Source organism: Staurois parvus, unplaced genomic scaffold (assembly GCF_062004578.1).
Source record: "Staurois parvus isolate SC_StPar_1 unplaced genomic scaffold, SC_StPar_1.0 ptg000135l, whole genome shotgun sequence".
NCBI classification, from domain to species: domain Eukaryota; kingdom Metazoa; phylum Chordata; class Amphibia; order Anura; family Ranidae; genus Staurois; species Staurois parvus.
Window position 1 is genome coordinate 5,632,874 of NW_028317931.1, and position 27,127 is coordinate 5,660,000.

The 27,127-nt window shown below is 41.1% G+C and overlaps 1 protein-coding gene across 2 annotated transcripts in view; it reads right to left on the reverse strand.

Annotated features, from left to right (window-relative positions):
• The window catches only part of ZBTB16 (zinc finger and BTB domain containing 16), a 198,554-nt gene that overhangs the window by 53,901 nt on the left and 117,526 nt on the right, over positions 1-27,127 (reverse strand). For both annotated transcript variants that reach the window (XM_089673086.1, XM_089673087.1), the window contains exon 4: positions 744-830. In XM_089673086.1, the coding sequence (XP_089529212.1) occupies positions 744-830 (87 nt within the window). The remainder of the gene's footprint in view (positions 1-743; positions 831-27,127) is intronic.

The window sequence follows — 27,127 nt, forward strand, 5'->3', positions numbered from 1 at the left end:
TGATCACTGATGAATACAGAGTGCGGTGATACACACTTGCAGTGACAATTTTGAGTTGTTTTTCACATATTGTGTAAGTGACACTTTGTGTGAGTGTCTTTCACTTATATATATATTTTAGGTACACAAAAGGAATATTTGCATGTGTATAGATACTCCCTTATAGAGTAAACACACATATATAGATCTTTTTTTTTTTTTGCATGTTGCACAGTGAGTGGCACGTGTGTACTTACTATTTAAAAGGTATGACACTATGTCGAGCTTTTTCTTTTTGAGGTGTATTGTCATCAGGATTTGCGGGTGATGAGAAGGAGATTTGTTGGTGAAAGAAGAAAGACTGTGTCGAATAATTGTCTACACTTGCGGGGACTATTTTTGATATTTTGGACACTTTTTGGTGTTGTTTTGTTTGTTCACATATTTTATGTATTTTTATTGTTAAAGAGAAAAGTTTTATAATTTTTACTTGTAACTATAAACATTTTGTACATGGGTCAACAGCAGGTTTGGGTTGGCTTTAACACTAACACCCAGCACTGCATCATCAAATTCAACAAATTTTGGTGTCAAATATTAAAATGTGCCCGGTTTAAAAGTCAAGCCTGCCTGGCAACCCTACTCTAGTCCTGTACATTACTTATATTAGAGATCACATGAGTTCACTGTGTTAGAAACCACTTAACAGAAGATAAAAGGCGTTCTTGTCAAGCAGTCCATAATCATAATAAAAATTCACTAACCATTGTGCGTCCGCCGATGAGCATCATATGCATCTTCCTTCGAGAACTGTGCTCCACACTGCTCACATACAAATGCTTTGGCTCCAGCTGTAATGGAAAAATAGAACTTGGTGAACACTCACAAAACTAAACACAAATAGCTTGGTAATCAGCCAAGGGGTAAAATACAACCTACACATTGTCCTTAGAATGTGCTTAAAAGTCAATGATCAAATACCACAGTAGACCTCAATTATAAAAACAGAAAAAAAAAGGAAAGTGCTGTGTGGCATATAGTAACTAATTTCAATATTTTTCCCTGTATATTAGTGCAAAGAAAAACAAATGACTGGCTTGCCAGTAAAGAAATCTCACCATAAGGAGCTCTAATTTATTCTATACTCCAGGACATAAAGTTCATGTAGCGCTTGGTCACATTTTTGCTAGGTGCAAAAGATCCAGGAGTTATCATGGGTGACAGCGCACCTCTGACCCCACCGTTGCCCAACCACGCTGCTCTGTAGCAGATAAATAATTAGTTGTAAATGAGAGAGTTGGCTTCCGGCAGCAGGCACACGCTTCTGAGCAGCACCGACAACACTCATGCATGGGAGTGGGAGCGTCAGCAGATACATTTTTATTGCTCATTAAACTTCTTTTTTTAACTTACCCTTTTGAACATACCACATCTCAGCCCAAACCCCCGCACCATCGAAAAGAAGAAAAGAAAAGGCTCTACTGAACCTTACAATAACTGACCTAAATTACAGTACCAAACGGCATTTATCATGCCAGCCTCATTGGTGGGCGTTTGGCTCCATCCAAGTTATTTATATGCATGTACACCAAATGTATTTTGTAGTTTGACAAAAAAAAAAAAAAAATGTCCAACCTGGTACACGGCCGAATGAGAGCAATTCTGTTATCTTTAGGACTTTACTAAATCAGATGGCATACTTGGCAGTTATTGCAGAATTGTTTTTGAATGGGCACAATAGGAGCTCTAGCCTTGCAAAGTTCACAGATTACCTGCTTTGTTTTAGATTAGTGAACCACTAGGTAGCAAGGCAAGGATCAGGATGACAACCCCCAGAGCATGCACTTTTAAAAAACAAGCCAGCAATGGCACCTGCCTAGTCATATCCTCAAGGGTTGACGTTAAATAGCACCCATCAGCTCCAATCAGGGTGTAACGAAAATAGGTCTCAATGGAAGTGAAGGCTGCAGCTTCAAACAAACTTTTGGCAACACTACAGCCAGCACATGGATTGAGATCTGGATTTTTCACTCCCAGACGAGAACTGAAGTCTACTTCAATGGTTTAAAACAAGCTCTGAGATTTGCTAAAAGGCATTCTAAAAGTTTGCTGAATAGGATGCTTTTTAAACGAGAGAGTTTCAACTAGGACCATGCTGAAAATAATAAACCCTAATATTAGAAAAAAATATAATTCTGCCCAGCTAAATGAGCTGCAGGCAGTGGTGACATTTTACAATACTCATCTAATTAGGTCTTCTATTTAACATTAGGTTCTTACATAGTAGTGTGTTACCTAAACTGCAAAGTTGTGACCCGCAACAGTATATTATTTTTGGGTGCCAAAAACCAGGATGGGGTATTCCGATACCCAAAGTAGACTTACAATTCTACTCTGATCACCATATGGTCCCCCTATGAACCTAACCCTTAGAACTGCCCCCTTAACATCTATCTTACACCTGATTTGCAACCTTGCTAACCTATCTCTGCACATTAATCCTAACCTAATCCTAAAACGCAAAGAGGAACAAAGGCTGAGGGGTACACTGGATCATAATTTGGCAACACAAATATGACAGATTTATTGGAACTATGACTAAGCGCTAGTGGAGCGTGAAACACGTTAGCTGGAGTCCTTTATCCCGGGTCTTATTTGTGGAATATGCTATATGAAGAAAATAAAGGTGATTTTACCGGATGTGCGACCATCGGATGTTTGTTTGTATAATGGCAGATTTATACACACACCTCATTAGTTAAACTATATACATCAGCTTTTTTGCACCTTCTGTTTTATTAGTATCAATGGGCAAAAATTGTTTACCCTCCCTAGAAGTCTGATTATGTCCATATTTCTGTGCTGAAAGCGGTACATTTTTTTGCATGGAAATATGTATTTTTTTTTTATTGTAGGCCTGTAATTTTTAGGAATAACAATCTGTCCGAACAAGAGTCTAGTAAACATCCCTGGTATGTTAAAATTTGAAACACAAAATCATACATTATAATTTAATAATCATAAAAAATAATAAATTTAATTCAATAATATAATCAAATCAAAAACACTGAAATTTGAAATAGAGCGCCAAGTTCACACATCACTGAGCAAAGTCGCAAAATTGTTTTCAGTGTCTGATGACCAATTTCCCCCACGAATCATAATCAATTCTGCAAGTGGTTCTGATTTACTATCGCTGTTCTCTAGCCGGTCTAAAACCGATTTTGACCTAAAGGGACGCTTTTTGGACGCCATGGATGTTTCTCAGTTTCCAGCCAGAAAGAACAGTAAAAATGCAGGCAGGGCGCAGGACAAAGCACTCGGGACAAAATGTATGTGAAATGGTTTGATACAGTAATGTTACTATGTGATTTTAGTGAATTTAGTGAATGTCGCTTTTTGTCATTTTCAAATTTCCCGCCAGTTCCGTCCCCGTACGTCCCGACGTTGCAGGGGATGGAACCCAGAAGACAGATGCCGGCATCCGCCGGAGGACATTACAGGGGACACCGCGGGAGCGCAGGACAAGGTAAGAGAAGAACAGATTCCGGAGCACGGTGCATGGTAAGCCCGAGTGTAGCTCGGGGTTACCGCTTGTGGTGCTGAAACTTTACCCCGAGCTACACTCGGGAATACCGCCAGGGAGGTTACACAAACAGCACCAGATAAGTGCAACATGAAAGGAAACCTTTATTGAAACCACCATGGAATGCAAAAACGGGAAGTGAAGACAGGAAGGGTGGGCTGGTAACCATGGTTTTGGAGCTCATGTGGCATCCTGGTTCCGTGTTCCAGGGTGGTTTCACAGACTCCGGGATTGGCTACATCACTGCTTCCTGATGATACTACTGCTGGCTGTGATGACAGACTCTCTGGGTGGATAGATTCCTACTTGTGATGCATGACAAGCGCATTGCTTACTGTGGCATGTGAATTTGCATTTGGCTTTATTAATAAAGGTGTCCTTTTATGCTGCACATAGCGCGCCCCCCAAATCCTGCATTTGTTGTTTTGTAGAGATCATTCCAATGTTAGGTGGAGCTGCCTATAGAAGTGCACCGTCTACTGAATAGACTCTTCCGAACTCTCCATGAGTCTGATCTGACTCCTAGTGTTCCGTTCCTTGCGGACCAACTCCCTCTACCCACACAAATGGATTAACATATGGTTTTAGATCTAATTTTTAGGAAGCCTATCCTCTTGTATATAACATTTCTATTGTGCGCCATATACTTTTGTTGTAAAAAATTATTTAACAATTCTTACAAATCACCTGCCTTTAAAAAAAAAAAAAACAAAAGAACAAAAACTATTTTATAATATAATACTACTCATTTACAAAAAAAGTTTTAATATGTAGATCATAAAAATTCCTGTGGGTTTCAAAAATAAACATGCTGGCAATTTGCTAACAAGATCTGCATGTTCGGTCTGACTAGGAAGAACATTGTGTTCCAAAACAGTGTCCCGAAAATTTAAATAAATAAAAAATTAAAGCAAAAAAAAAAAAAACCAAAAAAAAAAAAAACCAAAACACCACACATACATAACACACAAAACCAGTGGAGAGAGAACAATGAGTACAGACAGTGCTTGCTTTATGGCAGGCTCTTTGTACAGTCTTATTTACAGTACTCCTTATCAGTACAGGAACAGCCCCTGCCTGCCAAATTCAAATAGCTAGTACAGAGTGTTCCCTGCGCCTCTTTTTTTATATCATTGTCAACAAAACAAGAAGGGAAAAAAAACCTCCACTAGAGCAGAGAATGAGTGGAGACAGAAATAGTATCAAGGTTATTCTTTTTTAAAGTTCCTTTTTTTTCTTTTTTTAATGGCAAGCTGCAGAAAGGGACAACATACTTGTTTGGAAGAGCTTAACTAATCTAATGGGAATAAAACCGGCTTCTCAGTTCTCACCGATTTTCTAATGCCCGTGTTATTTTACTTCCAGCCTTATGTATGGGCACCTAAAGGGAATGCTTGATGCCCATTCCCGTTGTGTGCCAAGAGCATCCTCTCGATCAGTATGTAAGTTTCTAAGCTTGCAAGCAATTCTTACCACTTGAAAAGGCCCTCAAACTTAGCACTATCCCCCACGACGAGTGCACTTCACCACTGCTTGTGAAGGCTGCCGATGTTAACAGGAATGGAAGAGTTTGAGCCACGCACCAAAAATACCTGGCTTACGACCATTTATTGGAAAGGATGGTCCAGCAATAAGCTGGCTTCTCATCCATTAAAGGTGCCTAAGAGTGGGCGTTTTAGTCAATTAGCCCCATGCAGGATGGAATGCATCAGAAGAATGCAACAGTTTGGTGCTGGATGGCCTGTCTCAAAAGATAAAGAAGAGTTTCTTGAGGTTCATTCATTCACCCTTCAAGTGAAGACTGTACTTAAAAGGTTCTATGTAGGCCAATAGTCAAAAACATAGGCTGTAGGTATGGCCTTCATTCATATAAATTGCTCCTCCCCCATGCTTAGTTTCAAAAGACCACTAAAAGCACACCTTAACATTTGTTTTTTTCCCCCCCAAATTTGAGATGCATACTACTATTCAGTGCTCCAAGCATTAGTTGTATGGGATCACTCATACCCATCACGGGTGAATATAATGTGGTAATTTCTAGGAGAATAGCCAAAAAAGAAGCAACACATGCAGAATGTTGTTTCTGAACAAACACATCCACTCTTAAAAGAGAATGGGCTATAAGAGCAACAGGTTCCAATGTTCTAAGCTAAGAACAGAAAAAGAAAGCTACAGCAGGCACACGTTGACCAAAACTGGACAACTGAAGACCTGAATCTCAACTTTGTCTTCAGCAAGTACACTGTAGCATCCACATGTGGCTGGTGTGGGGCCTATGCAATTTTTTAACTCTTAGAGTTGAGCTTTGAAAACAAGCCATCACTGACTTCTGCAGCTATCGGCACTGCAGAGCAAATTATCCTTAATATTCACAGCACAACCACTGAAGTTGTTATTCAAGTTATTTTCTCAGCAGCTCCGCTCACCCTATTTCCTCTTGCAATGGCAGACTTCTAACCTTGTAATGTACACAGATCAGAAACTCTAGGAGGTAGATACGAGCTGCTAAGAACTTGTTAGGACTTCAGTGCTTCTGCTGAGATATTTGAGAATGAATTACTCCACAGTTACTTAAGCTATAGAGGCCATTGTAAAGCCCATTTACAGCTGGTTACTTGTAAGTCCGTAACTGTCTATTACAATTTGTTACAGAAAAATTTGGTCGGGGTTAATTGGACTGCTTCTTTAATGAGAAAAAAAAGAGTCATTTAGGACAGCACCCTCTAGGAGTGGCAGGGGGCATCATTACCATGCCTCCTAAAAGTTCCCTCAGCTACTATTTTGCACACGAACCAGGAAAATAGATGAGCATTTTGAAGTGGAGAATGTGGATGTTGACAAAGGTTGAAAACAAAATCATTAAAGGGCAAGTAAATATGTTTAATATATTTAGCAGAATTTAACAGAACTTTTTAAACATGATTGACATCAAATCAACCAATATATAGGTGTTTCTAATGCGGTCTCTTACTCCTTATGTTCTATGCAACTGCTAAACAAAAGCAACGTCGTCTCCCTAAGTGTCATCCTGTCTGGCTGTGAACAAGTTAAGTATTTTGGCTGTATTTATTTAGCACATTGCAGGCTGAATTGAAGTGTCCTGCCAAGCATTAGCTATTTAGGAGTGAGCCTTACGATGCACTGTGTCACTCGAGACTCTAAATTTACTAACAAGGAGATTTATTGCTGGGACAGGAGCCAGTGACCTGGTACAAACTGTCCCCAACAGTCACACCGCGCCAGCTAGTTAGATGCAGAGGGGGGTCATAATGGGTATGCTGGGGCAGGCAATGTGTTTTCTTTCTGTGAGCAGAATATCAGCAAGGTGACATCAGTCACTGGCAAAGCCATTGTCTGGTGACATCAGCAAACATCCTGAAATACTTCTTCTGCTATCCCAGTGAAGCATACGAACACATCTGATGTAAAGCCCTTTACTGCAAGCAATAGTCCCCCTAACTACACCCGCCAACACATCAGAGATTAGACATGCATGCTGAAATATCTTCCTTCGATTAGCTGATCCCTCTGAATTCTACAATTCAAACTGTTGCTTTCAAACAATTATTCAGTCATCACCATGTAAAAACGTTACAGCTTACAAACTGTAAAGAGAAATCCCATTGTTATTCTAGAGGTTTCTCTTGCACATATACATTTGATAGTTTTTGAGGAGACTTGTATTGCATAAAATACTAAAACTTCCCCATAATGCGAATAGGATGTTACTACTGGATTGCATAAAGGTGCAGGATCTGATGGTCATCCTGATTAGGTGGAAACTAAAAAAACTGAGTGACGGCAGAATATAAAACCCCAAATGGTCCATGGAATCGTGAGTGTGTGTGTGTGTATTTTACACACACACCTCGGTTTACAAATTTAGTTCATTTTGCGGGACTTTTCGTGTTGCGAAAAATTCGTAAACCGAAAAGCAATTTCCCATGGGAATGCACTGAAAACCAATAAATCCGTTCCCGAGGTCAGAAAAAAAAAAAAGAAAAAAAAAAAAAAGTTTGTTCAAAACTTTTTATAAAGTGCACTTTAAAGGCATAAATACTGTACAGGGACATGATTAAAAATTAATCCGTAAATGCATTGAAAACCAATGAATCCGTTCGTATTGCGAAAAAAAATTTGTAAATGCAATGAAAACCAATTAATCCGTTCGAGGTCAGAAAAAAAAAAGTAAAAGAAAAAAAAAAAAAAAAAAGTCTTCTGTTCAAAACTTTTTATAAAGTGCACTTTAAAAGCATAGTACTGTACAGGGACATGATTAAAAAAAAAAATTGTAAATGCATTGAAAACCAATTAATCTGTTCGTATTGCGAAAAAAATTCATAAACCGAGCCATTATTGTCAATGGATTTTCATTCGTAAATTCGTAATTTTCTCTTCGTAGTACAAGGTAATGTCCCCATGTTCTTGATCTTAGCTTCATATTGAAAATACTGCCTTCCTGAACCTTATTCAGCCATTTGCTGTATTTAAAGGTTTCAGCCATATTTCCCCTTTACGTCATTCCTCCTGATTGTACATATTAGGTTCCTAAAGTCTCCCCTGAGTTGTTTTAGTACTCAGACCTTTTGTCATTTTTGTTGCCCGTCTCTGAACTTTTTCAATCTGATCAATAGCTTTTTGTCAATTATGTCTTCAGAACTGGATGAAGTGTTCTAAAAATGGTGTCTACTGGAAGACATTTAGGGGTTGATTTACGAAAACTGAAGAGTACAAAATCAGCTTCTAACTTCAGCTTGTTCAATTAAAAAGTGTTACTAAACCCAGGACCCTGCATTCATTATATCTGGTCTCCTACAGAACATGAAAATGCAGGTATTTTAGTAAATATAAAAACTGCTAAATAACTTCTCAGCAGTATATAGCAGTCTTGTGACTATCGGTGTCCGACTGAGCACTGGTTAAAGCTTGTAGGAGGAGTTTTCATGCTCTCACTGCCCTATACTGAGCATGTGCAGCATGTCCCCAAGGCTCTGTTCTATCAGCAGATGGATAGGGACCGTAGAAGGGGAGGATCAGAGAAGACAGGATCAAACAGCCTTTTTACACAATGCAAAGGATTAACCCCTTAGGTTCAACAGTGCATATAACAAGCATGCTTTACTGCATATACAGGCTGATTTTACGGTTTTGGGTTTAGTAAGACATCCAGCATTGACAAAAAAAAAAAACCTTGAAGCTGACTGGTTTCTATGCAGAGCTGCACCAGATTTTGCACTCTCCTGTTTTAGGAAATCAACCCCTGACTTTGCTAAAGCACTGCAAGGTAAAATATACTATATATTTGGCCTTCTACAGAAAATATGCATTTTCATCAACTTTTTTGCAATTCAGTGCTGCTGATCTCCAACCACTTCATGTCTATATGCACTCACCCCCCCCCCCTTCCCTACACTGACTGCACATCATTGCTCAGGGCAGGCCCTTTAATGGTGACAGTGGTATACCATGCCCACTACTGGAGCATTCGATGGCTTCTAGTTACCATTGGCAACCATGACAATGCAGGAGAGCAATTTAGAGTGCCTTGTCATCCCATGTTCCCTGTACCTTCTAAATCCTACATTGAGAAAAATAAACAGATGTGAGTTTATATTTTGGTTTCAACAAGAATACCTTTCCAGGTCATCAACCACTGCCCATGGGTGAATTTAAGATCTAGTGATAAAATCTGAAACCGCATCTTAGAACAACGGATTGGTGGATTTTGGCCAGAAGTCACCTTTCAGTCCATACTGAAGATGGAAATATACTTTTAGAGAAACAATCGATCTCAGAAACATATACATCATTTAACTGAATATTCCAACTGGAGTTACAGAACAGAGTTTGAATCACTTGGTAGCACAGATTTCAATATGCTGTAAATGAAGCATATTGTCAGGTTACTAAGTGGATAGAAATCTTATGAAACTTTGCTATCTACATGACTAACCAACAGATAAAATAAAACTCACAAAATATCCAATACCCATTTTATTAACGTATTAAACGTTAAAAAATAGAGAAACTGAATGGTCATTATCAACCGATTCAGCACTCTTTGTCCTTATTTCCCGAAATTAACCCAAGCAGCTTCGCAATGAGTTCTGCACCAAGCTGAGCTTAGTATTCACAATAGCAGAATCAGCCAAAAAAACTTCTAAACTTGGCTGGTTGAGGCGTCATTTTTGTACAATGTGCAAAGGTTATCCAACACAATCATTTTCTACTATATAGAGTTCTTGAAAACTGCTAAAGTCAGATTATAACTTAATATCCGAGTACCTGGGAATCCCCTAGAAATTCACCAAAAACTGAGCACAAGTTGTAGGGAACAAGTGATGGGCAATTAAATACTGAGCTGAACTTCTATTGTCTTAAAAAGGTGAAATCCACCTTTTCAAAATAATAAATGCACCCATATCAAAACGTGTAGTTTGTTTTGCATTTCAGCTTGCAAACCATGATCAGTAAAAATTGAGGGTGCAGTGCTCTGGTTCTGACAGACACTTCCTGCCGCTCAGGTTTTTACGGAGTCATAGACCTTCCTGGACAGAGCTGGAGGAATCATCAATGGGCTGCAAGTGCAGTGACATCACTTGTGCTCCATTGGGAACTACAGTCGCTTTTCCAGGGGGCACTTTTCGGGTTTTTGTTTTTTTTTAAATTCTCAGATTACTATTCAGGGGAAGAGCCATACGGAGCTGCACCATTCAAATTTGGATTTAACCCCCTTTGGATTTTCCATGAATTATGTTATACAAGATCCCACCCAACTAGCTGGAAACGGAACAGATTTTGGAAATTTCTTTGAACTACACAGTTGTAGAGGGAAATAAATTTTATATATATATATATATATATTTTTTTTTTTATTACAGATACTTATGTAGCTCCGTCAATTGACACAGCGCTTTACATATATATATTGTACATTCACATCAGTCCCTAAACCTCAGGGGGCGTACAATCTACGGGGAGGGGGGGGGAGGGGAGAAGAGGGGAGGGAGGGGGGAAGAGGGGAGGGAGGGGGGGGAAGAGGGAGGAGGGGGGGGAAGAGGGAGGAGAGGGGGGAAGAGGGGAGGGGGGGAAGAGGGGGGAAGAGGGGGGAAGAGGGGGGAAGAGGGGAGGGGGGGAGAGGGGGAGAGGGGGGAAGAGGGGAGGGGGGGAGAGGGGGGAAGAGGGCAGGGGGGAGAGGGGGGAAGAGGGGGGGGAGAGGGGGGAAGAGGGGGGGGAGAGGGGGGAAGAGGGGGGGGGAGAGGGGGGAAGAGGGGGGGAAGAGGGGGGGAAGAGGGGGGGGAGAGGGGGGAAGAGGGGGGGGAGAGGGGGGAAGAAAAAAAAAAAAAAATTAAGAAATACCTTTTTCCCCCCTTTTTCAAACTGATCACATACCCTCTGATCTCAGATGCAGAGAGAAGTGAGGGTGGAGAAACAGTTTCCATCACAGCTAGTGAACTGACCATGCTGTATCCTTATGCCTGGTGTGGTCAGTTTTTAATAGGAAAGCAGAGGGCCTGGCAGGAATACCAGGGATTGCACACAAAGGAAGGAATACAAAGAACAGGATACTTGTACACAGTACAGCAGGCATATATCAGGAATATGAAATGTTGGGTTAACAATTTCTTATATATTATTACAATTACTTGAAGTTAGAAGCTGATTGGCTACCAGCGGACTGATCATTTGGAAACTCAGGCGCTGCCTCAGGGCCCGGGGTCAGTAGGGGGCCCCATGAGATGCCCCTGGTACCTTTTTCATAGGCTTTTTTGACTTTGGGCAAGGACACAGGGGCCCCATGATCCCCTATTGCCTGGGGGCCCCATGAGTTGTCAGTCCGCCCCTGTTGGCTACTATGCAGAGCTGCACCAGATTTTGCACTCTCCAGGTGTAATAAATCAACCCCAATGTCTGTAATAAACATGCCCATTTCTTGTATGTTCAAATGCAATTTCAATATTTTTGACACCATCTTGTATGTATTTTGTTTTGTGGTTGTTTCATTTCTTTTTTCTTAGAGAAAAATCGTTGCGGTTTATGGTACAATCTTTTGTTTGAAAGACGGTTTGTCTTAGGAAATCTGACATGAGCCAGCAGTGCTATGTCTGTAGGTAACCTGATGTAACTGGAGGGGAAGAAAAATAGTGGCGGACACTTTAATCAGGACTAGCACCGGTGATCAATAACCGTCATAATACTGCACTAAAGATAAGACAATCCCCAGAAATAAAGACGTCACATTCTATGACATATACTGCATGTGGAAGGATCAGGCAGTCATCACTTTATACTTCACACGTTATAGCTGAAAAAAATGTAAAAACCATTGTCCATCTCGGTCTGGATTTAGTTTTGGAATTCTTGATTTAGTAAATCGCACCTACATTCAAGTCTACAAGCTTTAATAAATATGTCTCCCTTGTGCGACTGTCTACAAGAAAAGCTGTCAAACACGCACACATAGAGAAATCCATAATGGCCCCCGGCTTCTTTCCAATCTATTTTCTGCTCAGCTGGCTTTAAATGAAGTTATTATGACTCATTAAAAGAGCCGCAAGCCTGTGGAAGTCAGCCAATTACAATTTTAAATTTATCTTGTTCTTTGGGGTTTCAGACTGAGCTGGTTTACCCCTCCCTGGATGCTGGCTGCACACCCCAAATAAAACCTGTCCCATTTTTTTGGGGGGGTGTAAAGCAGGCTTGTTAACTCCGTGTCTGCCAGGACAAAAGCCATGCATTAATATCGCATCAGAGATGCTATAGTGTGTGAAGAAAAACTAAGTGATAACTGCAATTAAGTGCACAGCTGTATGAAATAATAAAGGCCTGCATTTTTTTTTCTTTAAACCCTGCAATTATACCGATTCTAAAAACGATGCCGTCTTTCCCCATATAAAAAGTTAATACATGTTTTGTCCTACACAATAAGTCCTCGGCAAATTATTCTAACTCTTTTCTCAAAAAATACCTTCCATTGATATTCGCCTCCTTCAAATTCCTTTTTTGCGGCTGTGATGTCACTTCCTGTTAGAGGGTGGCTACATTTGATCTCTATGGTCCCACTCTATGTAGGAATGTAGCCACCCTTTCTAGCTCACTCCCAAAATGGACTATGGGATGTGTAATGTGCATAGAACGCAACAAATGTGTGCTACTTGCTCCAAATAAAGGGAAAATCAGAACTCATGGAGAACATTCCAAGGAGGCAGTTAATGGTCCTGTATCCTTTTTTTTGTCAAATTTATTTCTTATTGTGCTTAAGTAGTGAATGTGAATGGATTATTTTTTGGAAAATAAGGATATTGTTTGGTGTCATTTTAAAATTAAAAAAAAAAAAAAAGGCGTTCATTTTATTAATAATTTAGGACTCAACATGTGTATAGATTGGGGGTCGGCAAGTCATCGATTAAAAGGCAGCCGATGGGATAGATCATGAACTGGCCCAGCTTTGCTGGTCCTTCCCCACAGCCTCCGTTGCGCTCCTGACTGTAGAGCATAGTATTGGATGGAGGGCAGGAGCAGAAGCTGCAACCAATCCTTCCACCACCCAGTGCTTTGCTGCCTCCCGCTCTCAAGTACACCTGTGTAAGGTAGGAGAACGCCACCTACACATTGGTGTGCGTGGAGGTTATGATGTGAAGGGGGCAAAGGGACTGCTTTAGGAGGGGCACAGGACACCACAGTGTGGGGAGGGGTGAGGTGATGTGAAGGAGGCTCTGACCTCCTTCACATCACATCACCTCACCCCATACTGTGGGGAGATGATGTGAAGAGGGTCAGAGGACACTGCTGTGACACACCATGTGTTCTTCATTTTGTCTTTATTAGGGGCTTGATGGTTTTCTTTTGTTTTTTTTTTCCCCCCATGGGATCTTTGATTTCGTCCATCTTGTCCAGGTAGAGTTCAACCTCTGAAAGGTTGACTACTGATGGTTTAGCTGATCCATTGAGGCTGTTTTCTAGGAGTTTATTACAGCCTCTCCTGTAATATGTACTGTACAGTAGTACAAGGGGAAGGTATGGACAACCCAACACTAGTTGCTTAAACACTGGTGGCACTTTGCATTGTACAAGGTGTATACCTTAATGAATAAAAGTAGCCCATTGGTTGAAAATGCAGCCAGTAGGCTTCCAACGTGACAAGTCTATAATTTAATTAGATTAAGTCTTCAACAGTCCATAATTAATAACTGAACAGTCAATAGTTACAAGTATCAGATGAGGGATGTCTGAAAAAAAAAATCAATGAACCCCAGCCAAAATGAACAAACTCTTATTAAAAAAGGGCCAATCCACCTAGAACTGATATTTTAACTTCAAGGGATGCCAACAGGGATAATGAAAGTTAAATTTTTTTTATTGGTAAAAGGACGATGAATTTCCATAATCTACCCAGCAGCTATGGTCATTAAGAATGGGCTGCCATACTTTCCTCCAAAGTTTACACTTGTATTCCAAGTTTAGATAATGCAGTGGTGGGAGAAAGACTGCTATGAGTTTGCAATAGCTGAAGCAGTACACCAATGGGATTTTTGGTTTATCTTGAAGCCCCAACTTACTTTATGATCACTTTAAGATGCATGCATGAAACATTAGCATTATGTATGTAGTATCTTCCATCATGTCTTTCTGAAAGCAAGACTATATTCAATGATTAAATGTGAATAAAAATAGTCCCAGCAAAGGTGACTTGGAGTAAAAGTGCACACTAACCAGATGTGCACATTAAAAGTGCAATGTAGAGATCATAAGGCTCATGGGGTAATGGATCATCCATGTGACTCCAACTACAAGCGACAGGCAGAGAAGGAGCGACCTTTTTCCAGATACGTTTTTTTGCCCAGTGGAGGAGTTGTTTTCTTCAAGCGGATCATCGTTCTGTTCTCGGTTATCAAGGAGTCTCTCTTCCTGCCCAGCACTGCACCACCCGGGGATCCTCTCTGACCAAGAGAACACCATTTCTACTCTGATGATTACCCCATGAGCCTTATGATCTCTACATTGCACTTTTAATGTGCACATCTGGTTAGTGTGCACTTTTACTCCAAGTCACCTTTGCTGGGACTATTTTTATTCACATTTAATCATTGTGTTTTTCATATATGTATGATAACTTTAGTGCTGCACTTTTAAATATATTTTCTTGTGAGGAATTTTTGTTGGTTATCCTGTGTGCCTAGCTGCTTTAATTTCTAAAAAAAACACTCTTATTTCTTTACTTTAAGACTATATTCAGTCTCCAATGACATGAAACACTCACGGTGCACTTGTAGGCCAAAGACCTTATGATTTTAGCCTAGGCTTTAGGTCATGTATATAGTTCCCCATAATTGGTTGGAATTTACAGTACTTACGAATTGGCCGAAATTCAAGCCATGGATGATTCTGCCAACACCAGTCTACCGGGTTGAACAAGAGAAATCTTTACCTGTATTAGATTTAGCAGCTTTTTTTATCCAGATACAATGCTTTGGTAATGCCAACATGTTACCTACTGATGTGTGACATGTGATTTTGAATGAAAGGTACACTTTAAGAGCCATTTCCATTTCCCTACAGTCACTGTAAATGTGTCGCAGCAAGGACAGACATGGCAGATTCAGCTGCTTGGTGATTGTTACAGCAACTGCAGACTTCTCATTTATCGTTGGAATAGACGAGAGCACTGGTACTGATTTTATGCTTCAGCAGAGTACAATAAACTTCGCTGATTTGTAAGCAGAGACTACACAGATTATGTTAAAGTTAAATCTACTTTGTTTTTGCAGGTTTTGGCTCCGCTGTGGTTTTACTTTTATAGCTTTGTTACAGACTGTCCAACTCCTTGAAGTAATAACTTAGTGTTGTATGAAATGCATGCTTTGGGATTATTTATTTAAAAAGATAAATGCAAAAGTGTGTTAAGCGTATTTTGTGTGACTAGTATGCTCTTAAAGTGGACCTAAACTATCGGTAACTTAAAGCTATGTCAACTGTCTTTCTGGGATGCAAAAAGAACAAGAGACCTGGTCATGTAATCCCTGACTGGCTGGTCCTCACTTTCAGCGGAGATCATATAACCAAATGCCTAGGCATTAGGGGTAGGCATAAAGCTGGGCATTGTAATCAGACCCATGAATGAACCTACATTTAGAAAATAAAAGAAAATGGGCGCAAACACCTTCGCATAACCTCAATAAAAACTTTAAATCATAAAAAATAGTAGATGTATATTCACAAACGACAAATGTAAACAGGCATATCATGACCAACAATGGTCCATGGTCTGAAAAGGTGCACGAGCTGTGAAAAGGACACTTGGAAATGGCTGACATGTTTTGAAGAGCGATCTCTTCATCAGAGCCTGTTTTTTTCAATTAAAGTTTTTATTGAGTTAATGCGCAAGGCTTGTGCGCCCCTTTTCTTATTTTCTAGTGCCATATTGGGCTACCACAGCCCTCAGGGGGCTGCACAGCATTGCCGTATTGGTTCGATGCGAAGGTCTATGAAGATTTTTCCACACATGCCATATCTGGTCCTTTGAGTGCAGGAGATTTTTCATTCTTTTCTTCTGATGAACTTACATTTACCTGACCTGCCTATTCTCTATTCAGTGCAAATTGTATTGACAAAATGTAAGCCTACCCTTCACTACTGGCACATGTCCCCTAATAAAGGTCACAGAAATTACGTATCAGTATCTTTCTAGTGAGGATGCTTATTTTCTGCATTTATTTATACCATATACACTACATGTGTTGAACACAAAGCTCATGGGCCAAATCTGGCCCGCCAGGCATTTTCAGTTGTGGCACCTCCCTCGTCTCCGCAGTTGCCAGCAGAGAAGACAGAACTCCTCCAGATTATGTACGTCTCCATTCAACCACAGAGAGGCTCATACCCCCCATCTCAGTACTCAATAGTCGCTAGCAGAGAGAAGAACAGAACTCCTCCTACATATCCTGTGCCTCTCTGTACAGCTATAGCACCCCCTCATCCCAGCATACAGCAGACTCTGGCACCTGACTCCAGCCCTCCACTGGGCTTCCTCTAGACCCTGAACTTTATGCTTCCCAGCTCCTCCCCCAGCTTCTTCCTGACAGCAGCACAAGGTAAGTGGGGAGCATCGTGACGTAAGGTAGGGTGGAGGACTCTTGACTTCTGATGAGCTCTGGACATCCCTTTGAGGGCAACCGTAAAGCAGATGCATGCAGCCATGATGAAATGGAGTTGACAACCCTGGCTAAACAATGGCCAATTATCAGACACATGTCAAAATATTTGGTTCTACTAAACTACGTGCAATTCTATAGTGCTTACAAATGCACCCTTTAGTTATAAGGGATTTTGACACACAAAAATACATACAAAGAGCATAGCACTTTAGTCCATTCCAGTCCCCTTATTAATCTGGTAACCCCTTTTGCTTTCCTGTTTGTAATGCACAGGAGATATTCTGAAACACAGCACATGATTTGTTGACCAAACCTATGATTTAAAAGAAAACCGAAGTAGGGCACATCAACATACCTAAAAAACAATCGCTTTTGCCTAATGAAATGGGAAGGATCAACCAAAGTGATCATGGGATCATTACCAATGACAATGTACAGCAGGGGACAATTACAGTATAAACCAAATCTACAGTATAAGAAAAATATACTATTCAAATTGCATATAGGACTAGTCACCCAAAAATTGTGCGACTCAAACAATAAAAAAAAAAATTGTACTCTTACACTTAAACATCTTCCTGCAATTGTAGAGCACATTAACAGTCCTAAACAAAACAAAAACAATCTGGTCAACTTCTATTTCATAAGCTCAATCAGAACATGTCAATACACTCAGTATTGGGTAACAGGTGAGGACACCAACATTAGATATCTCATATTGGATACTTGTAAATGACAGGTTGAAATGGCGCCAAGATTATCTATGATCTATAAAAAGATCAGCTGCATACCAAATCAAGGATCCATAGTTAGTCTTCTGGCTAGACTGGCTTCCTTTCTTTTGCCTCGAAGTATGTGAAGATATGCATATATGTAAGACACAAGCATGGCTTAGTACTTAAAGCCTGTTACATTCCCTATTCAGGGTACACTGCAGAGTTCTTTTGATTGTCTACCTTCTATCCCACTAATAGCATGGGGAATGTAATTATCAACAGGATAGGAGGTGGGCTATCAAGAACTTGCTGCCTGTTCAGATGGCTGAAGCCCTGAGTTAAAGGCCCTATGAAAGTTCTGTCATTGCTTACACAAGGCTAATAACTTGTCCCCCACCCCATTAACAGTGATCAGGCATGGTGACTGGCCATTCAGAGCCCAAGCATTGCATTGTGGGAAGAAGAGAGAAGGTCATATGCTCCCCTTCCCATACCCCAAACTACCAGGCATTTCCAAGGGCTCTGACAGGAGAACGGAGTAGTGGGGGAGTGCAGTGAAAGTATGAGTGGGGTGTTTTTAAACTGATACTGTGACTTAGCTCCCAATGGTGTACCTGCAAGGAAATCTGTGAGCAAAGACCTGCCAATACCAACTTGTTTTTGAGAGTGTTGACTTCAAGGCCATCATCTGGATCCTAGCTTCTCTGTATAGAAGGCCAATAACCTGAAATCAACATGCAGCCAATAAAAACTGAACTCTTAGCCACAATTGCTCTAGGTCAGTGACTTACTAGGGAAGTGAAACCAGGATCAAGACAGCAGCCCTGGAGCAGACACCCTTTAGATCAGACTTGGCAAAATTCCATAGGTTAGTCTCCATAGGTTCTATTTAAAACCAGGACTCCTCTAAATAAAAAAAACACACAGCTCAGTTAAAGCTATGAAAACCATACTGAAGATTAAAAGGGAAAAAAAAAAAACCCCACTCCACAGGAAACCGCTTTTCACTTGCTTCCTGTAATTGCCAGTGATCTCATTGGGCCTCAAATATGGGATCCAGGATCCCCAATCTCTTCACCGTGCAAGAGCACATGCTTGTGGGATTTGGGATCCTAAGCTTTTCCAGTATTCCACAAGGCGGCAAGAAGACCCAAAGAATTTACCCTCCCTTAGGCATAGGTCCTGAAATCTAGGTCTTAAAAATGATCTTGATGCTTTGCCTCATACCAGAAATTATACCTTTTGCACCTTTCAATGGGCATAGTGCCTGCCGAACGTGTTCCATTCATGTAAATGGGGTCACACTGCAAAGCCCTGCAACCATATGCAAAGCACTGGATTTGGACACGCTAGGGTGGGCTTCAAGGGGTTACAATGCCTCCTCACCGCCTGTCAAATGCACTCTGAAGAGCACATAACCAAAGCTCGAATGTAGTAGATTGTATTTGAACTTACCTCAATTTCTATACAAGGTCCACTTTAATACTGGAACTATTATATGCCATGTCCATCATACAGTTGCAGAGAAAACACAAAATGGTCATATTAAGCTATTCTGATAATTGAGGACTGTACATATGTGCAAAATAAGAGCAACACAGAAGAATCAGGTGACGAGTAACTCAAACAAGTTAAAGAATTTTGCTTCTTTATCAGACTTGGACAGTGCAGAATAATATCTGCTGACAATATTTGATTCATGAGCCAGAACACTGATGGTGTGTTCACGCAGTGAACAAAAAAAATCCTCATGTGTAAAGATCTGTCTGTGTGCCAATAAAAACAGTTGAACGTATGAGCAATTCACTTCATATTAATATAATCATCTAGTTGACCCAGAATAATTGACTATTTCTTCCAGTGTATGGTCACCTAAAGATGATGGATAGATATCTGTACAAGTTGTGAGATCCCAAATGCAGAATACAGTCCTATATTGTCTGAAGAGCGATATACATTGACAAGGTATTATTGATTGGTATATATTGTAAAACTATTCTTGGATTATTGTGCCTGTTATCAGTATGAAAAGTAGCGGCTCTATAGTCACCAGCTGAATGCAAAAGCTTCATCTTGTGCTCCGCATTCAGAAATATTTGGTGGCACTCGTTAAGCCCCGTCTACTAAAGAAAACTTAAAACCGATGGCCATTTATCAAATATGCAGGAGATGTATGCAAAGCTGTATTTGAGAATAAAAAACAAGCAATGGTACTGTACTATTTCAGGACAGACCAGTCCTAACCGCTGGATGTTCTCAGTGCAAGGAGAAGAAACAATGCAGGATTGAACAGTCTGTGTTCTGCTCAAAAAGCACAGTGTGTACTGTACATAGCATAAAAACTCCAAACAGCCTCTAGACACAGGCTGCTTCCATCCGCCATCAAAACACTTTGTCTTGCATACAAAAATAAGACCCAGAGCTGTATGGAATACAAAATAAGCCCATTACAGTACGGGAGGGAGGAGAAGGAGGGGGGGGGAGAAGAGCTGCTACTTAGCAACAACGCAGAGCTTTAAACCTAGCTGCCTGTTGGGCATGCGATAAACATTAGTAGTGGAGATGCTTTTGCCATACCTAGGACTCTGGGTGGGTTAACCCCTTCTTTGCTGCTACCTGTTGAACAGGCTGGCAATGCCAAAAGAGACTTTACACTCTAAAACCTTCTGGATTCATCAAGACAGGTTAAAAAAAATATATATATAAAAAAAAAATGCAGGGTTATTTGTTGGCAAAATATTAGGAGAGAGATATTAACTAAAGAGTAAAATGGTAAAATAATGAGCCCTAAGATTTCGGAAGAAAAAAACTGGCTGTCCATACTCACCAACCAACCCTTGACCACTGATGAGTAGACATCTTCATACTTGTCAGGTACTGCTATTTGATTGCATGGTGCAACCATTACATGGAAATATTTCAATTTGCCCCTACATGAACTCAACATGGACATTAGTTGCTCATAAATCCAACACCTGGATGCACAATTGGTAATGCACCTAAAGTGGAAGTTCAGTCAAAAGCCAACTGGCTATCATGTTCATGGGGGTGAAGCCTTAGTTAGCTTTTGACCGAACATCCATTTTAACTTCTAATCACTTATAAGAATTTTGGCGTATGGAAATTTTCAGCTGCACTAATCTATTTCCCTTGGGAAAGAGGAAAACTGTACTGAGGTCAACTGCTGACTCGATCATAGTAGTTTTTTGGCTATCATGTTCATGGGGGTGAAGCCTTAAACAACTACTATGATCGAGTCAGCAGTTGACCTCAGTACAGTTTTCCTCTCTCCCAAGGGAAATGGATTAGTGCAGCTGAAAATTTCCATATGCCAAAATTCTTATAAGTGATTAGAAGTTAAAATGGATGTTCGGTCAAAAGCTAACTAAGGCTAAACCTACTCCCTCCCACTCAAAGCCTATTCTATCTAGCCCTGTAAAGAAAAGATCTGCATACTTACCTCTTCTGAAGCCAATCTGGTCTAGTCCTATGACCAGCTGTCAGCAGCAGCTTCAATGTAGAGGGACAGCAGACAACGGATGCCCCATAGTAAGCCTATGGGTGACCCGAACATAGCAGTTTCCTGGCTATCATGTTCATCCAGTGGGCAAGAGAAGGGGGAGTTTAGACTTTATTTTTCACACCTTTTCCAGGTCAGCGATTCGAAGTATTGAAGCCAAAGAGCCAGGTAAATAGCCTTCTTAGAAGGTGTTCAGCAGAGGCACCCTGTATACATCTCTCCCGGTGCAGTTTGCCGTTAAAGATCTGCAGTTAAAAGAACAGTTCCTCCACTTCAATTGAAAGAAAACTTGGTAATCAGTGTTATAGATTTTGCGGCAAGCGGGAAAATCTGCACCCAAACCAACTTTAGGGTCTCCGCACCGGCATCTATGTCCCCCATTCCGTATATTTCACTGAAGGTGTAGGTCAGGCTAGGCATTTGCCTTGAGTCCATATAATCTGCAGAACAAGGAGAGAAATCTCAGCAACTGCACACCATGCAAGCCCAGAGTGTAAAAGGTGATAGCAGCCTAACTATTCAATCCATGCCACGGTCTGGATGGAGTTAGGCTGAGGCTGCTATTACCTATTACACGCTAGGCTTGTATGGTGTGCGGTGGCTAAGATCTCTCTTTGTTCAGAGAAATATCTGAAGATGTTTTTTCCTATGATGGATACCCCATACACTAGGAGGTGTAGTGCCTGCAATGCTTGGATGAGTTGAATCAATGGGCAGCATTGGCGCTTTATTTATTGGGAACTGGCTATGAAACTTTGCCAGGAACCATTTATAGATACAGTAGGGTACAAGGTATATCCGGCAAGCGGAGTTTGAGAAAGGATTACAGGCTCCTTGAGTGGAGATGAAAGGGTGTCCCAGAAAGAGCAACTGATGAGAAATGTCCAATGACACAATCAAAATATATATATTTTTTTTTAATTTTTTTTTTTTTAAAGTTGAAAATGGATCAAGTTAACAGATTATAGGACATGTTTTTATGGCTCTCTCAGTGACACCATGACAGAAATCAAAGAGAAGGGTCTTTCACATGGTTACAAAAAGCAATAAAGATTTTGACAAAAACCTTTTTCCACTATAGAAAACTTAAAATGGCTGGAATTAGTTTTTAACATAGATTTAAAATTTTCAAATCTGGGCAGCACAGTGGCTAAGTGGTTAGCACTCCCATCTGGCAGCACTAGGGTCGTCAGTTCGAACTCAAACTATGACACTACCTGCCTGGAGTTTCCTCCCACACTCCAAAGACATGCTGGTAGGTTAACTGACCTCTCTATAAATTGGCCCTAGTATGTGAAATAGGGACCTTATATTGTAAGCTCCTTGAGGGCAGGGACTGATGTGAATGTAAGAGATATATCTATCTATAGCTATTGGCCACTATATAAAAAATACCTGTAATAAATAAAACGCTCAAGAGTTGAATATCTGTGTTTTAAAATCGAGAGAGATATTGCCAATTTCTCCTAAACCAATTGGTGAATTAAAGAAATATTACAATTACCTGTGTTTCAAAACCTAGGACGATGTAGATCTAGCAAACTAAAAAACTATCACATATATAGCTTCATCAAATCGCTAAAGGCATTTTGTTAATGCTGGTTAGCGTGCTACAAATAAGGAAATGCAGCAATCTGGTGGGACCTTACCTTAATTTAATGGAGGAAAATGGCTTTTTAAAATACCTTTATTACATGGATTATTACGTGGACTCTGTTGCCTATTTTATTTTCTTGATACATAAGCTGCTTTAATCCTTCCTTCTGTAATGCTGAATATACTTATCGTGTGTCATGTTACTATTTTGAAGTTTTGTTTTTTTTCTCCAATTGAAATTTATCATAAAACACAGGACAAAAAAAAAGAAGAAACTTCTTTTGGGGTTTTCAGATCTTAAAAAAGGGGGCGAGGTAGATTAATGAAGTACAAAAATACTTAGATGAATCCGTTGAGCAGCCATTGGATAGAATGTACTCCCTTGTCCCCATCTCAAGGTTTCATTTTCAACTTCTGATTGGAGTGCCCCTTTAACAATGAACAGCGGATCATCAGCACATACAGGACCCCGTATCTCTTATGAAATCTCCATATGAATACTGAATGTCACAATAAGCATCCGGCTTCACTTGTGCTGAATTGCAAATTTCAGCACAATGTGAGTTTAACAATGACTCGGAGTTGAAGTTGACCACAGTTTGCTGAACCTCAACTGTGCCATAAAGTAGGGTTAAAAAAAAAAAAATACAGAAGAGAACAAGAACAAAGAAAAACTGAATAAGAAAGGCAACAAGACTAAACCCCCTCCTTTATGTTTTCTACTTATAAGACCCCAATCTGTGCAATGAAAAACACAAGTTTGTAGCCCATTGAAGATCAATAGTTACTACAAATACAAGGAGACAGGGCAATAACAAAGAGGGAGACAGCGAAGTAAGGACAAGTCTAGCATGGAAGAACACAAGAAGCAGAAAATCATTTTTAGGTAGCGGTGGTGAAGTGCTGAGACCCCCGGTCCAGCTCCCTCCACCTTTCAGCAGGTTAAAATCATCGCTTCCCCCCGTTTTAGTTTATGAAATATGTCTACTACGAGATCTGCCAAAACAGGAGCTCAAACCACACTCAGCCTCTCTCCGGCTGTCAGGGCATGGATAAAATAAAGGCAGAGAGGAGGAAGGGAGGGGGGGGGATGTATTTTTCATCAGGCGGTGTATAATTTATAAACAGCATTAAATAGTTTGCGCTGTCACCCCCTCCTCCTCCTCCAGCGAGTCCCTCCTCTGTATCAGGGTTGGACAGCACTCAAGCCTGCATTAATTTCGTCTCTGGGTACAGTGTGTTCTTGGATTCACATCTGCGAGTGATCATAAACGCTGTGGAATGCTGGCAGAACATCGAGACCTGCCAGCGCGCCCATGACATCACTCTGGGAAAAGGCTGGGGGTGCCGGCTGAGGGCCAGGCTCTGGCCTAGGGCTGTGTACAAACAGCAAGCAGTTCCATCAACATTTATGCTCAGTATAAAACTATACACATGCCCAATGGTATATATTTACACACGTAATAGACGCAGGCTGGGTTTGAGGTTACAGAAACACGGCTGGGTGCATTGATAAAAAAAAGGAGGACACAGCAGACCGAGACCAATGACAACAGGCTGCTGTCCTACAGATATCACTCTCATATAGGCCGGCCTGATCACACCTTTACTGGAAGTGTATAGGTTTTTGTTTTGCTTTTTTTTTTTTTTTTTTACTTTAACCTCCTCAGCGGTATGATTCTTTCCAATTTTTGTGCTGAAAGGGGTACCATTTTTTTGCATGGAAATATGTCATTTTTTATTGTAGGCTGTAATTTTTAGGAATAACTCCCTGAAATCTGTACGAAGAGTCTATTAAACATTCCGGATATGATAAAATTTGAAACACGAAATCATAAATTATAATTTAATAAATAATCATAAAAAATAATATAATAAATTTAATTCAATAATATAATCAAACCAAACACACTGAAATTTGAAATACAGAGGCAAATTCGCACATCGCTGAGCAAAGTCGCAAAAACGTTTTCAGTGTCCGATGACGAATTTCCCCACAAATCATTATCACTCAATTCTGCAAGTGGTTCTGATTTACTATCGCTGCTCTAAAACCGCTTTTGACGTAAAGGGACGCTTTTTGGACGCCATGGACTTTTCTAAGTTTCCAGGCAGAAAGAACAGTCAAAATGCAGGCAGGGGACAGGACAAAGCAGTAGGGACAAAATATATGTGAAATGCATTGAAACAGCAGTACGTCCAGACGTCACAGGGACCGGAACACAGAAGCCGGATGCCGGCATCAGCCGGAGGAGATGGCCGGGGACGCTGCAGGGGACACATTGCGGGAGCGAAGGACAAGGTAAGTGCTGCAGGGACCCCCAGAGCAGCGCCGCATGGTAAGCCCGAGTGTAGCTCGGGGTTACTGGTTTTGGTATAGAAATTTTACCCCGAGCTACACTCGGGATTACCGTTAAGGAGGTTAAACCAGGGACGGACTGACAACTCATGGGGCCCCCGGGCAATAGGGGATCTTGGGGTCCCTGTGTCCTTGCCCATACGCAAAAAAGCCTATGAAAAAAAAAAAGGTACCAGGAGCATCTCATGGGGCCCCCTACTGACCCCGGGCCCTCGGGCAGTGCCTGAGTTTCCAAAAGGTCAGTCTGCCCCTGCTTTAAACCATTAAAGTCATGCTGGACTACAGAAAGTAACAGGTGCATTGTCCACTAGGCTACTTGGTACAATAAAGGCTGCCAGAAAGAATTGGCTAGGCCGGCTCTATTGCTAGAACGTTTGCATTAAGAATGTACTGTAGGATTTGCTAGCCATAGACACTAGTTGCCCCAAGATGGCCATTTACTTTTTTTCCCGTTCAGCTAATAAGATTCCTCAATGCACACACACTATATTGCCAAAAGTGTTGGGCTATCCCTCCAAATAATTGGATTCAGGTGTTCCAATCATCTCCATGGCCACAGGTGTATACAATCAAGCACCTAGACATGCAGACTGCTTCTAGAAAATGTATATTATATAGGGCGCTCTTGTTGGAGCCCAACCTCTGTAGCTGTAAGATAAAGGTGCCAGATGGATATCAGGGATGCATGGATGGAAGCAGCTCTTCTTAGAGTGGAAGCAAGGCTCTAATCAAGTAACAAGAAAAAGACTGCTTCTACAAACATTTGTGAAAGAATGGGTCGCTCTCAGGAGCTCAGTGACTCCAAGCGTGGTACCGTGATAGGCTGTCACCTGTGCAATAATCCATCCGTGACATTTCCTGGCTACTAAATATTCCACGGTCAACTGTTAGTGGTATTATAACAAAGTGGAAGCAACTGGGAACAACAGCAACTCAGCCACCAAGTGGTAGGCCACGTAAAATGACAGAGCGGGGTCAGTGCATGCTGAGGCACACAGAAGTCGCCAACTGTCTGCAAAGTCAATAGCTAAAGGCCTCCAAACTTCATGTGGCTTTCAGATAAGCACAACAGTGGGTAGGGAGCTTCATGGAATGTGTTTCCATGGCCGAGCAGCTGCATCCAAGTGCAATGAAAAACAAAGGATGCAGTGGTGTAAAGCATGCCGCCACTGGACTTTAGACCAGCGGAGACGTGTTCTCTAGAGTGACGAATCATGCTTCTCTGTTTGGCAATAGATGTGTTTGGGCTTGGTGGTTGCCAGGAAAACGGTACTTGCCTGACTGCATTGTGCTAAGTGTCAAGTTTGGTGGAGGAGGATTATGGTGTGAGGTTGTTTTTCAGGGGTTGGGCTTGGCCCCCTAGTTCCAGTGAAGTGAACTCTTAAGGTGTCAGCATACCAAGACATTTTTGACAATTTAATGCTCCCAACTTTGTGGGAACAGTTTAGGGATGGTCACTTCCTGTTCCAACATGACTGCGTACCAGTGCACAAAGCAACATCGATAAAGACATGGAGGAGCCAGTTTGGGGTGGAGGAACTTGACTGGCCTGCACAGAGTCCTGACCTCAACTCGACAGAACACCTTTGGGATGAATTAGAGCGGAGACTGTGGGCCAGGCCTTCTCGTCTGACATCAGTGCCTGACCTCACAAATGCGCTTCTGGAAGAATGGTCAAACATTCCCATGGACACACTCCTTGTGGACGGCCTTCCCAGAAGAGTTGAAGCTGTTATAGCTGCAAAGGGTGGGCCAACTCAATATTGAACCCTACGGACCAAGACTGGGATGTCATTAAAGTTCATGTGTGTAAAGGCAGGCATCCCAATAATTTTGGCAATATAGTGTATAAGGTGGATAGAGGTATTTTTTTTTTTACTTTAGGTACTTGTATAGTGCCATCAATTTACACAGCGCTTTACACATAGATTGTGCGCTCCTTGAGGGTTAGGGACTGATGTGAATGTACAATATAAGGTCCCTAACTTACATTCATACATACTAGGGCCAATTTAGAAGGAGCCAATTAACCTACCAGTATGTCTTTGGAATGTGGGAAGAAACCGGAGAACCCGGAGGAAACCCACACAGGCAGAACATGCAAACTCCAGGCAGGTTGCCATGGTTGGGATTTGAACGAACGACCCTAGTACTGCCAGGCAGAAGTGCTAACAATTTAGCCACTCCCCTGCTTAGTGGCTGCAGTCACCTATCGAG